Source organism: Martes martes (assembly GCF_963455335.1).
Source record: "Martes martes genome assembly, chromosome: 1".
NCBI lineage: Eukaryota > Metazoa > Chordata > Mammalia > Carnivora > Mustelidae > Martes > Martes martes.
Genome location: NC_137888.1, coordinates 84,853,230 through 84,866,300, shown reverse-complemented (window position 1 = coordinate 84,866,300; position 13,071 = coordinate 84,853,230). Strand labels below are relative to the sequence as shown.

General features: G+C 37.9%; 1 protein-coding gene across 1 annotated transcript in view; it reads right to left on the bottom strand.

Annotated features, from left to right (window-relative positions):
- PPM1L (protein phosphatase, Mg2+/Mn2+ dependent 1L) overlaps window positions 1-13,071 on the bottom strand; it is a 292,725-nt gene that overhangs the window by 84,843 nt on the left and 194,811 nt on the right. The window contains exon 2 of the mRNA XM_080802905.1: window positions 8,336-8,510. Coding sequence (XP_080659031.1) covers window positions 8,336-8,510 — 175 coding nt within the window. The remainder of the gene's footprint in view (window positions 1-8,335; window positions 8,511-13,071) is intronic.

The window sequence follows — 13,071 nt, the reverse complement described above, 5'->3', positions numbered from 1 at the left end:
ATGTTCCTGGGATGGAGCCCTGTGTAGGGCTCCACGCTCAGCATGGAGTCTGCTTGAGATTCTCTCTGCCCCTTCCCTGAATCGCATGCGCACATGTGTGCACTCTCTCTCTCAAATAAAGAAATAAATCTTAAAAAAAATAAAGTAGCGGCGCCTGGGTGGCTCAGTGGGTTAAAGCCTCTGCCTTCGGCTCAGGTCATGATTCCAGGGTCCTGGGATCGAGCCCCGCATCAGGCTCTCTGCTCAACAGGGAGCCTGCTTGCCTTCTCTCTCTCTGCCTGCCTCTCTGCCTACTTGTGATCTCTGTCTGTCAAATAAATAAATAAAATCTTTAAAAAAAAAATAAAGTAAAATGTGGAAGATGATGCTATGGCAGAGGTCAAGAATAGATACTGGCATATAATCACAGGAAGCAAAGAAGAAATAAAGCATCAGTCACAATAAGGCTGCCTTTAAAAATGCAATTGACATTTGGATTCTCTTACGATTTTCTGATTTAAGAACATTTCCTCATTCCAAACCTAATTCTTTCCTCCTCTACACATTTACTATCTTCCCAACACACCCTCTACAGCACTGACTGAACTGTCCTCTAGTTCTATGTTTCTAGTGCTCTCTCTGCAACACACGCGCGCGCGTGCACACACACACACACCCCTCTGAGGAGAAGGACCACATGGTCACCTGGGCATTCCCGGTGGCAGGCACCATGCCTGGCTTGCAGGTGCTCAATGTTTACAGAGTGAATACCCAAATAAACCAATGAATGTCAAATGAACTAAAGGCAGAATCACACATTGGTAAAGCTGAGGGCAACTGAAGAAAATACCTAATGCAATGTCCTTTTATTTTAACAGTGGAAGAAAGCAAGCAGAGAGAGGGGCAATGTCCTGTCACAGACATGGAGATTGGCCCCAGGGCTCATAGATCACATGTCTGGATACTTTCCAACAGCTATGGCCTAGAGTCTTCTAGTTTGTAGATGGCAAAGTCACTTTGTTACTACTCCCTGACCCCTTATCTTTTGGCTTTTGAAATCCACGATAAAAAGGGGGAAACGGAAGAATTATAACTGAAATTCAAATTAGCATGGTTAAAAAAATTGTTATCCTTGGCCAGAGAGTTCTCAGTTTATAAGTGGATTCTGACTACCTATTTTAGTCTTCTGCTCCCACTGCTATACAACTAATAATTGGCTGCACTACAAAAGTCCTCATTATGTTTTTGTTAATGATATAACCATTCTCATCTTTTCACAGACCTCCAAATTCAGGGATTCTATATGGTGATGAGAACTGAAACGTGGTAAAAAAGGGAGGCACTGTGCTGGAAATATGAAAAGGTTATGTGAACGGTAACTAGGGCATATCCACTCCATAGGTTATTATGCAACTATTGCCAATTACTTTTCCAAGTAGTTTATAAGAGTCTCGAGAAATATGACTACATTTCAGTCTTAAACGAAAAAAATATATATATAATTGGGCATAAAGAACTAAAACCCAACAGAGAAAAATGAGTGAAAGTAATTATGCTAAAGATGGTGGTTACGTTTAAGTGGTAGAATTAGAGATTACCTTTTCTATTTTGCCATTTTAAAAAAAATCCTAAAATGTATTTCTATTATCTTAAAATGGAAAAATAAAACAGATTTAACTTTTTACAGAAACTCATAAGTTGGGCGGCACCCAGGTGGCTCAGTCGGTTAAGCACCCGACTCTCGATCTCAGCTCGGGTCTTGATCTCAGGATCATGAGTTCAAGCCCAGTGTTGGGTTCCATGGAGCCTACTTAGAAAGAAAGAAAAAAAGAAAGAAAGAAAGAAAGAAAGAAAGAAAGAAAGAAAGAAAGAAAGAAAGAAAAGCAAAGAAAATTCAGAAGCTGGTGTCACAGGTGGCACAATGAATACTGAATTTCTCTTAATAAGTTTCTTTTGGGTCTCTGTTTTTCCCTTTTTTCCAAATCCCATCATCAAGGCTCCAGCAAGAGTATCTTCTGAGCGCAGAATTGAGATCCTGATTGAAGATATAACAAGGAAACCTTAGCGCTACTCCTTCCCTCAGGACATGTTTGAGAAGCATACTGAGAAATTCACTCTATTTGTTAGAGTGAAGAACTTCCTGCAAATGCCTTTTACTGCATTTTTTACGTTCTTAGAAAACCCAAAAGGGCCCTAAATAATTCACAGTCCCTTTCCTGGGTTTGGTTTCCCCATAGGTGTTCATTTTTTTCCCCATGACAGTAAATAGCTTTCCTTTTGAGATCACTGATTACTCTGACACTAATGGCTCAATTAAATCGTAGGTGTAACTTTTAGGTAGTGTCTATTTTAAGAAGAATAACATAAGCTCAATAGGAGGTAACCCTCTGGCTACTTCCTAAATTGCTTAGAGCACATTCTCCACCCTTTTTAAAAGCTATTTCTCCAAAATGTGCATTATAGTACTCGGTGTGTCTTCACAGCAGGTAGCTTTGCTTGGACACAGCTCCTGGGAATTTTGAATGCAGAGCTGCATCAAGGGAATCACAAAGCCAAGGCTGAAAAATTAATGCTTCTCTTTCTTTCTCACCTCCTCTGGGAAAGTTGTAGGTGATTGTCTGACACTTGTAAATGGATCTGCAGGTCCCCAGCTTTAACTGATGCCCAAACGAACACCATAAACAGCCAGCTGAGGTCTCTCCTTCTCTTACCTGCACGATCTGGTTCACTTTCTACTTTTAAGTGCTCTTTCTATGAGGTGGAAACACACGGTCGTCGGAAAGCTATATGGGTTTCTAGTGAACTGTCCAAACAGAAATACAATCCTTACTGGTCTTAGGTTTAACTCTGAGAAGAAGCTCTAATCAGTAACTTCGGCAACTGTGTCTTTGGCTTGCAGCGAGATGGCACGACTGGGCAGGCCACCCACTACAAGTACATTTGGCTGTTCCCCAAAGGAGGAGGTGGGCAGCTCTTTACTCCTGTTTCCATGCCTCAAGGGTTTCTGAGTGTGAAGCAGAGAATATCATTCTCAAATAACCGGGCCCACTCTCCTCACAATTCCCTCAAACATAAGGCATTACAAGCCACACTACTTTATCCTTAACAAGAGAATGTGTAGCTTATTTATTGATGCCCAAACTAAAAAAGCAAAACAAACAAAAAACTCCTTAAAAACAACTTGAGATTATTTAGAGAAATATGAATAATATACCAGCATAAAAATAAACAATACAAGGAAAGATTCCCTCTTCTGCGATTTCAGCCCTATTTAACTTTTGCCCACTATGACAAATTAAGAAAATTTATGTTAATCACACTCTGTGAGACAGTGTGAAATGCTATTTTGATCTCTTCTCAAATCATGCCACTGCTTTCTTTGTAAATGTCTCTTTGCTAAACCCAACCTACTGAAATGTGTATGAATCTGTACTTCAAATAAAAACATTAATAGATCAAATGCAAAATATATCCTACTTCTTGCTCTGAATTTTGCTTAGTATTAATAAATGCTAATAAAAATACCTAAGCTGTCTTAATGAGGATCCATGAATGATGGCTCAGAACCTCTCCTTCCAAATCTAGTGTTGCTTGACTCTTACAGTCTCATTACCCATCCCACTAAGAAAAGTATGTCTAGGCATTTTCATGTACAGATGCCAGGAAAGCTGAGAGATTTTTTTTTTTAAGTCAGATATTTTGTACAAATTACACAGGCTACATGAGAAGAGAAGAGACAGTCAACAGAGCAAGCAAAAGGTTCAAGATGAGGCTACATACAACCTTGCAGAAACTATGGCAACCTGACCTTTTTCCAGTGTCAAGAGACAAGTTACAGTTTTAGAAATGGAAGGTATCTATGAGATCCTGCTCATGCCTTTTATTTAAAGATTTATTTATTATTTAAGATTTATTTATTCACTTTAGCAAGAAAGAGCGTGAGTGTGGGGAGGGTCAGAGGGAGAGGGAGAGAGAAACTTTAGCAGATACTCACTGAGTGCAGAGCATCATTCGCGGCTTGATCTCGTGACCCGGAGATCATGACCTGAGCCGAAACTGAATCAGGCATTTAAACAACTGTGCCATCCAGGTGCCCCTATGCCTTTGATTTATGGGAAAATAGGCCTTAGGGAGGTTTGGTGACTCACTCAAGGTCATATACCTGGTTGGTAGTAGAGTTAGAATATAGTCTGAGTCTTTTGGTTCCAAGAGCTCTTTCAATTATACCACAAAACATCTTTATTCCTGTCAAAACTTAAAAATAAACCACTTGGATGAAAATCTTTCTAAACTGGTTTACACAATTCCTATTTTTATATACAAAATAAAATTAACATTGTCTGTGAGTCAAGGTCACTACTATGAAGATCAAGGATGTCAACTCTATAATACAGAGTATGAATGCTGATTTGACAGAGTACAGCACAAGGCTGGGAATATGACAACTGCTTCTGCAGATTTCTGGGGATTCACTCTTTACTCATATTCCTCACTGCCCTCAGTGTCTTTGCTCCAATTATCATCCCCTTCCAAACACCTTCTAATTCTAATTTTAAACTCATGTTTTCTAAAGTCTATTCTCTAAAGTAATATGAAATGCAGTCAAATGCCCACCATATCCATTGCAGCATTATTCATTATAGAAGAAACAAAAACCAAAACCAATAAATGTCCAACACAGTAGAAGAACGTTTAGTGAGTAGTACTTTCAAGAACAGAATATTGTGCCACCATTAAAACTGTCTTCACATAAAGAAGTTTTAATGAAACGAGGAAGCACTTACATACTAATGTTAAGTGAAGAAAGCAGAATATAAAACCACAGAATATCAACCATATTGTAAAAACGCTTTGATGAGAAATACACCAAAATGTTTACAATGGTAGGATTATTTATAATTACTATCCTCTTATACCATTCTGTCTATCCTCTTATACCATGTTGTCTACTTATCTCTTTGTCTGCAAAGTCAGAAAAAGAATTTTTAAAAAGACAATATCACATTGGAAAAATGTAACCTAATTGATCAGAACAATATAAAATAAAAATATATAGATTCTAGGTGAGAATCTGAAGCCTCTGTTGTATGAGCTTGTCCATGAATTCAGCAACATGGGATGGTTGCGGGTGATGTTTCGTTACTTCCCATTTCTTTGCTAAATTTCAGGTATGTCAGGTTGCCAGATATTTGAACTGTGGGTGAGTAAAGCATTAAGGTAAGTATACTTAAAGGAAAAGAGAGAATGCTGAGAAGAAAAGACTAAGAAAGAGGAGGGAGGGAGAAAAGGTTCTAAGCCAATGCTTCTAAACAAGCGCCTAAGGATTTTTTTCATTAATTGGTTTTTAGAAGTTTAGAAGCCACAGATGGTGGCAACTGTCATTAAGTCACTCAGACTGATTTATCAGTGGATGAGCATTAAAGACAAATTAACCTCTCTAGAGACCAGGCTAGTGTCCAATTAACAATTAACTACTTCCTCAAACCAGGAGAGCTGAATTAAGAATGTGAGAACATCAAAGTCGTGATAGCATGAGAAGCTAAGCAGTTGAAGCAGATAAATGTCTTCATATAGGATGTTTATACCTGAAAGTATTGGAGATATATATCTATATCTATATAAGATAAAAGATATATATATATTTTTTTACCAATTTTATCAATTTTCAATCCCAATTCTTTTGTAATATGATGAAATATTTTTCTGTTAAATAGCAATATCTTTTTCGTATTTTCTTTTCTTTCTTTAAATGAAATCCTTGTTACATGCGTAATGGAGGAGGAGGCAGTATGACCTTTTGATCTGACAACACACAGTGACACTCATTATTCATATACATATACTCAGCCTCCATAAAATGTGTCACCTCATACAGGTATGACCAAGGGCAAACTGAGCCCAGAGTAGAAGATTTAACAAATAGATGTTGCCTGACTTCTCAAAGCATCTGAAGATCATTTTTTTAAAATTTCGTTTTCTAAAAATTTCCCTTTGCCTTCGTGAACATTATATGCCAAGAAAACACTCTTAAGAGTATTTTATACTGGTCTGAGGGACAGACAAGATCCAGATCTGTTCTCATTCAACATTAGCAGCATTTGCAATATGATTTCTAAGGACTTCCCAAAACCTGCTATGTTTTATTATAATAACCCCGTGAGATATTACTAGCCCCATTTCACAGATGCAGAAAGAGAGGTTCTAATAGATAAATTTGCTAAAGATCATACCAACATTGAGCTAGAGGAACAGTCCCCCAATTTAGATCCCTAGCTCCCAATCCTGTATTCTTTCCACTGCTTCACGCTGCAGGCTTTACCGATAACTTCCATGCCAAAGTATTTGCCCCTAGAGTCCACGTACAAGGGCCCCTTGGCAGATTAGTAACTGCTTAACAGTAGGGCAGGTTGAGTGGAAAATTATCCCTGAAGAAGTTATAACTGAGTGGGAAGCGGTTGAGGCTGATGTTCATTGCCACCTTCGTGGCCACTTGGGCCCCCACATCCACGCAGACTTTGTCTCTCTTCTCTTCACAAAACCATGTTCTCATTCATCATTTGTCCTTCAGATTTAAACATGAAAATCTGAGCCACTTTCACTATTCCTTTACTCCACATCCCTCAGCTTAACTCTGATAGCTTGTAGCTATGACGGAACGTGCCTATGCCCCAGTTCCTCAGGAATTTTTTCCCCACAAGTCGTACACAGATGCTTTAGCTCCCCAGCTAGACTTTAAGCAAGATCTGTGTTTTTTACATCCCAGATTCCTCCCCACCTTTTCGACACTCTCCCCTCTCCCCTCTCTTCCGACTGCCTAGGATATAGGATATTGCTGTGCATTCAACAAATGCCTCCTGAGGGAATGAGAACCTGCGTGAGTGTGGGGGAAAGCCCAGCTTGATTTGTAATTAGGAAGCTGGAGTCCCAGCTCTACATGGAAATGTGTGTGATTTCAGGCAGGTCCTGGTTTTCTCATCATAAAATGGTTGTGGTAACAGGAAGTAGGTGGACTACATGAGTTCTATGATTGCTAAGATACTATGAATATTTATATTATTTTGATTGGGCTGTTCACAGCCTTACTTTTGTTCATTAGGGATGAGAGAGGAGATAAATGCGAATTCCAAAGAATAGAATGTTAAGACAAATACAGAGATCAAATAACTAACCACGTAACAGGCAGAACAAAGTCAATGTGTCTGGAAAATTAATAAGCAAAGGAGAACAAGAGGAGTAGAGATGTCTTGGGCTAGAGGTGTGGATGCTGTCTGACAGGAATGTAAAGGTCTTGGAGGGTGGAATGTAAATGGGAACAGATCGGTAACTAGAAAATTGCTGTAGTGCTTAGGTATATGCAGTGTGATGTTTGCTTTTTTAAATTTGCTCTTCTGTTTGCTCCCCAAGCTTGAAATCAAATGTTAAGAATGTCAGCGCAGAGACTGCTGAGATCATGAGGAAGAAAATAAAATGCAAACCGACAACTTCCTTGTGCAATTGAAGACAGAAGTTCCTGGTATTAAAATGGGGATTAATATTACCGATGTCTGACCATTAGCAGCCTATTTTCCTATATTTTCCTCCATTTGCGGGGAGGAAGGGGTAAGTAATGACAATTTTAATCAGGCTACTTCTCCAAAGTTTAATTTTATTAAAGATTTTTAAATTCCAAGTAATACTGTACTGGTTTCACTAAAATTGGGGTTTAGCTGACAGACCTTGTAATAGATCAAAATGGTGTTATAAGGAGGTCTGTCCATGCCTTCATTAGGAAACTCCCTTAGATGGGATGAACTTATGGCAGGTAGTGAGACAAAGTCTCCAATGGGGTATTAGGGGTGAGAATTCATCTGAAGAACTAAACCAAAAGAAATTCAGGTTCAGCTTGAAACTTCAAGGGAAAAAAAAAAAAAAACGATACCTTTTTAGAAAAGAAAAATCTCTGAAATTAAAAAATAATACCCGAAGCAAGTAACAATTGTGGAATTATCAGATGTAGGAGTGTTTAGTTGGTTTCCAAAACTGAAGTGACACTTCTAACGATTAAAGCAATAAGAACACATGGTTCATAAAAGGCCAGAAAAACTCCATTAAAAAAAGAGCAAAAGTTTTAAAGGGATTTGATTTAAGAGCCATTTTTAGAAGTCTCTTGATGAAATTTTTGATACTAAAACTGCAGAAAAGAAACTTACTGTTAATCCATGTTATATAACTTTGAATCCAGTCTGCCCTTCATCTTCTACCTCAGAAGTGGGCCTAAATTTAACCAAAGTCTATAAAGACATTTCTGCAGGGAGAAATAGTGTGTGTGCACGTGCGCGCGTGTGCATGTGTGTGTGTGCGTTAAAGACAAACATACCTGCTTCATCATAGGATACAGTCAATTTTTCTAGCATTTCTCGGTCAATTGACAGAATCTGCTGTTCAAGGATGGTCTGGTAAGACAGAACACTATTTTCTTTGTCCTTCTCGTAGTCCTGAAGATGTTGTTTAAGGGCCTCTGGGAGTCTCGATTTTACATATTCAGCTGCAGTCTGCAGTTAAAACAGGTAGAGAACCCCATTAGTTTTTCTCATCTTAGGCTTTTCACTTCCCCTCATGGGCTGTAGTGAAAACTCAAAGCACCGTGAAACGAACCCTTTAGACAAGCATATCCTTGTCATTGTCATTATTAAGACTCCACTCTACCAAGTCAGATGAATCTTTACATAGACAACTCACAGACCTGTAAGAATTTTCCACCAGGTTTAAAGGTACAAAAGATGATGGATTTGGTTTGGTATACAAAGAGTTAATACTCAGAGTTTCAGCTATTCCACTGAACTCTGAGGGCCCCATGACAGTAATTTTGCTGGCTATAAATCTGCCTTGCCCTTGTCTAGAATGCAGAAGCCCGTCACTCATCCCCGCAGTGAGCCCACCTATGCTATGGCGTCCACATCCGTGCTTTGATGTTCTGTGCTCATTAATGCTTCCACGCGAACTCTTGTAAAGTGAATAGAAAGGAGAGTCCTCTGCTGGGGATGACAATGGAATAATGGGATACACAGAGAATGAAGAGATCTAAGACAATGATGCCCCTTAACCTGAAAAAGAACTGTTCACCAATGTCTTGGTCTTTACATATATATATGAGATACATGTTTTATATATATATACATGTATTATATATATGCATGTATTATATATATATATACATGTATTTATATATATATATACACATATATATATATGTGTATATATATATATAAAAAGGTCTCCTCAGAGAATCTGATAGGCTCTGCTGGTGGGCTGCGGAAAGTGTACTCTCCTGCCTCCCAGTTGAGAATCACAGTTCAAAGTTAAACAGAACTTTGAGAGAGAAATTAAGTGACACAGAGGCATGGATGAATCAGGGGAATTCTGAAATTCTTAAAACATCTCTCTTAAGAATGCCAAGAGTTTGGCATCTCCTTGAGTGCAGTCCAGCATCATACACATAGGGTCTGAAGTTGATGAAATAAAGGCATACATATATTACTTAAAATTATACTCACAATGACTGGAAAATGTAATAAAATGTAATGAAAAGGAAAATGTAAATAAAAACCCTGTTAAAAAGGACCACTGCTGGGGTGCCTGGGTGGTTCAGTGGGTTAAAGCCTCTGCCTTCAGCTCAGGTCATGATCCTAGGGTCCTGGGATCGAGCCCCGAATTGGGCTCTCTGCTCGGCGGGGAGCCTGCTTCCGCCTCTCTCTCTGCCTGCCTCTCTGCCCACTTGTGATCTCTGTCTGACTTGTGATCTCTGTCTGTGAAATAAATAGATAAAATCTTTAAAAAGGAAAAAAAAAGGACCACTGTTTAGATATGTGCCTAGAAAGCCCATCCACGTGGTTTAATATTAAAAAAAAATCCTGTACAGCTATTATTTGCATAATCTAAAACAAGTTTGAGTTAAACACACGCACAGCCATATATCCAGTAAATGCTCATCAACAGGGGTTTGTTTTGTTTTGTTTTCATTTATCAAACAGTATGCTCTATAACCTTTGGGAAAAAATGAGATAGGTCAATATGTACTGACAAGGAAGAACGTCATGGTATTACTGTTAAGGTTAAAAAACAAAGTCACAGAATACCAGTGACAGTATATCCTTGTTATGTAATGCATACATATATGTGTATGTCGGACTCCATAATATCATATGTGTGGGAGAAGAAATTGAGGGCTATATTCCAATTGCAGAACATACTCACTTTTTACTCTCCACATCTCTGTACTGTTTCAGTGCTCTTACTATTGCAATTTTTTTAAAGATGTTTTTCATTTATTCATTTGAAAGAAAGAGAGCATGATCAGGGGAGAGAGGCAGAGGCAGAGGGGAAAGTAGACTCCCTGCTGTGCAGGGAGCCTGATATGGGGCCATCCCAGGACCCTGGGATCACAATCTAAACCAAAGGCAGACACCTAACCATCTGAGCCACCCAGGCGCTGCACTATTGCAATTTTTAAGAATTTTCTTAAAAATTTTTTTTGTAACCTTCATTGTTTTCCTCTTAAATGTAAGCACAATTTAAGATGAAGAGAAGCTTGCCAGAATAATGGACAATGGACTTTCCAGGAAAAGTCTACTGGGAAATGGTGGGGAAAAGTTATAGATCAGTCCTCAGAGTGGTCAAATGCAGCACACAACACTTTTTATTTCCAGATTTACATTTAGATTCCATAAGTCAGTTGTTGATGGAATTATAATTTTAAAATATCACCAAACATTGTTCAATTTCTCTGCCAGCCAGCTAGTGCAGAACAAATAAAATTATTCCATAAAATGTAAATGGACTCAGCACATTAGCACAGCATATTTAATTCTAGAATTTAATAACAATTTTTCTCCTGACACTGGAAAATGAAGAGACACGTTGCCAAATAACTATTTTTAGACTCATACTACCTTACTATTCAGTGTAACATCTGTCTGTAATTTTTTTTTTCCTTGGAGATAATCTATGAGGTACCAGAAGTAATTTAAAATGCACATTTTACAAATATTGGTATATTCTCTATTATTGAAAGCATACACATTTCCTTCCAAGTGTGTCTACTGATTCACTTTTGTAATTAAAATCATGACACACACACACATATATACATATGTGTGTATATATATATATATATTTTACTATATTAGAGTTATATTTTGGCATTTCATTTTTTTAAAGATTTTATTTATTTATTTTAGAGAAAGAGAGAGCAGGAGGAGGAGCAGAGGAAGAGGGACAAGCAAGCTTTGCACTGAGCGCAGAGCTAGATGTGCGCTCGATCTCACAACCCAGAGATCATGACCTGAAACCAAGAGTTGATGCTTAACCAACTGAGCCACCCAGGCGACCTGCCATTTCATTTCTAAATGGTGTAACTTCACGTATAGAGTTCTTTCTGTTGGAAAGAGTCTCAAGATGAACAGAAAGAAAGCAACTCTAGCAAAATATGAGATTCTGTCAAGATATTTCAAGAAATCACCTTTATATGGAGGTGATGCCCTAGCTGTATACAAACGGCAGTTAAAACCTTATGTTCAAGCATGAACCTGTATTAAAAAGAGGCTGTCTTACAAATACCATATGATCTCACTTATATATGCAATCCGAAGCCAAATAAAACAAAACTGAACTCATAGATGCTGAGAACAGACTGGTGGGGTGAGGGTGGGAAAAAAGGTAAAGGTTATCAAAAGGTACAAACTTCCAGTTATAAAATAAATAGTTATGGGGATATAATGTTTTGCATGGTGGCTACAGTTGATAATACTGTATTGTATATTTGAAAGTTCCTAAGGGAACAGATCTTAAAGATTCTTACCACAAGAAAAGAAACTGAAACTCTGTGTGGTGGCAGATGTTAATTAGGCTTATTGTGGTGATCAGTTCATAATATATACAAATACCAAATCATTATGTTGTATACCTGAAACTAATATGTCAATTATACCTTAATACAAAACCAGGTCGTCATCTTATTAACTAAGATTATAATTACTCCACAAGTAATAGATAATACAAAGAAAAATTTAAATTTAAAATTTTCACTGAAATTCCAAAAAAGTAAAAAATAGAAATTAAAATTTAAAGTTACTTATCTATTCTTTAATCAATGAGAAGTACTACTGGAAGTTTAAATCTTAAATTGCACATTCTTATAATCAACCATTCCAGAAACAATAATATTGTTACCATTATCAGTATTTTGCATTTGTGTGGTACTTTTTACTTTTCCCAGCAATTTATGTTATTACCGTTCTGTTTGTTCAGAATAACTCTGAATTAAAGTAGACAACTTACTGGTTTCAGCCAGTCCCTCACATCCTTCAAAATTTGGCTCAAATGCTACAAGTTCTGTTAGTGAACACACCTAAGAGCAGCCAACAGTCTTTCAAGTGTTTATACAGGCATTTGTATAGGTGCAAGTATTTTAGTTATAGTTTAGTTTAGTTTAGTTTAGTTTAGTTTAGTTCAGCTGCCATAAGAACTATATCTTATACATCCTTGAGTTTGCCCATTATCTGTTTCAGTGCTTTGCACCAAAGAATTTAATATCTTAACTCTATCCAAGAATCAGGTACTTTTAGATAGCCTTTGGAGAAAATCTTCTGACAGTTTATAATTCTTTGCCTGCTATCTGAAGTTGCTTCCATGATTCCAGAGAGAGCCTAGGAGTCATTTTCCACCGGCAAATGGTACTTAACTACACTTACTCTTTAATTATCATCAGTGCCATTTATTTTAGGAAAGCAAACTCTTAAACCCAAATCATTATTTATATGCCAAAATAGCAAATTATGTACTTCACATACAAAGCCATGTATGAAGCTTTATTTAATGTTCCTCTTAATAATTGTTTGATCTTCTCCCTCCTTGTGTTTTTTCATCCATTTGGCAATGGGCTTGCTCCCACTAGGGACCCTCGGAGGAGTCATGTGGACCGTACCTCAGAACTGGGCCCCTCAGTTACGGGTAAGCTCAAGTCTGTGCTGGTGCCGGTTGTGGCAGAGACGCCTCAGGGCAGAGAGTGGAGGACATGTAGTTCCAAGGTTCCCCAGGTTACACCTGAGCAGATGG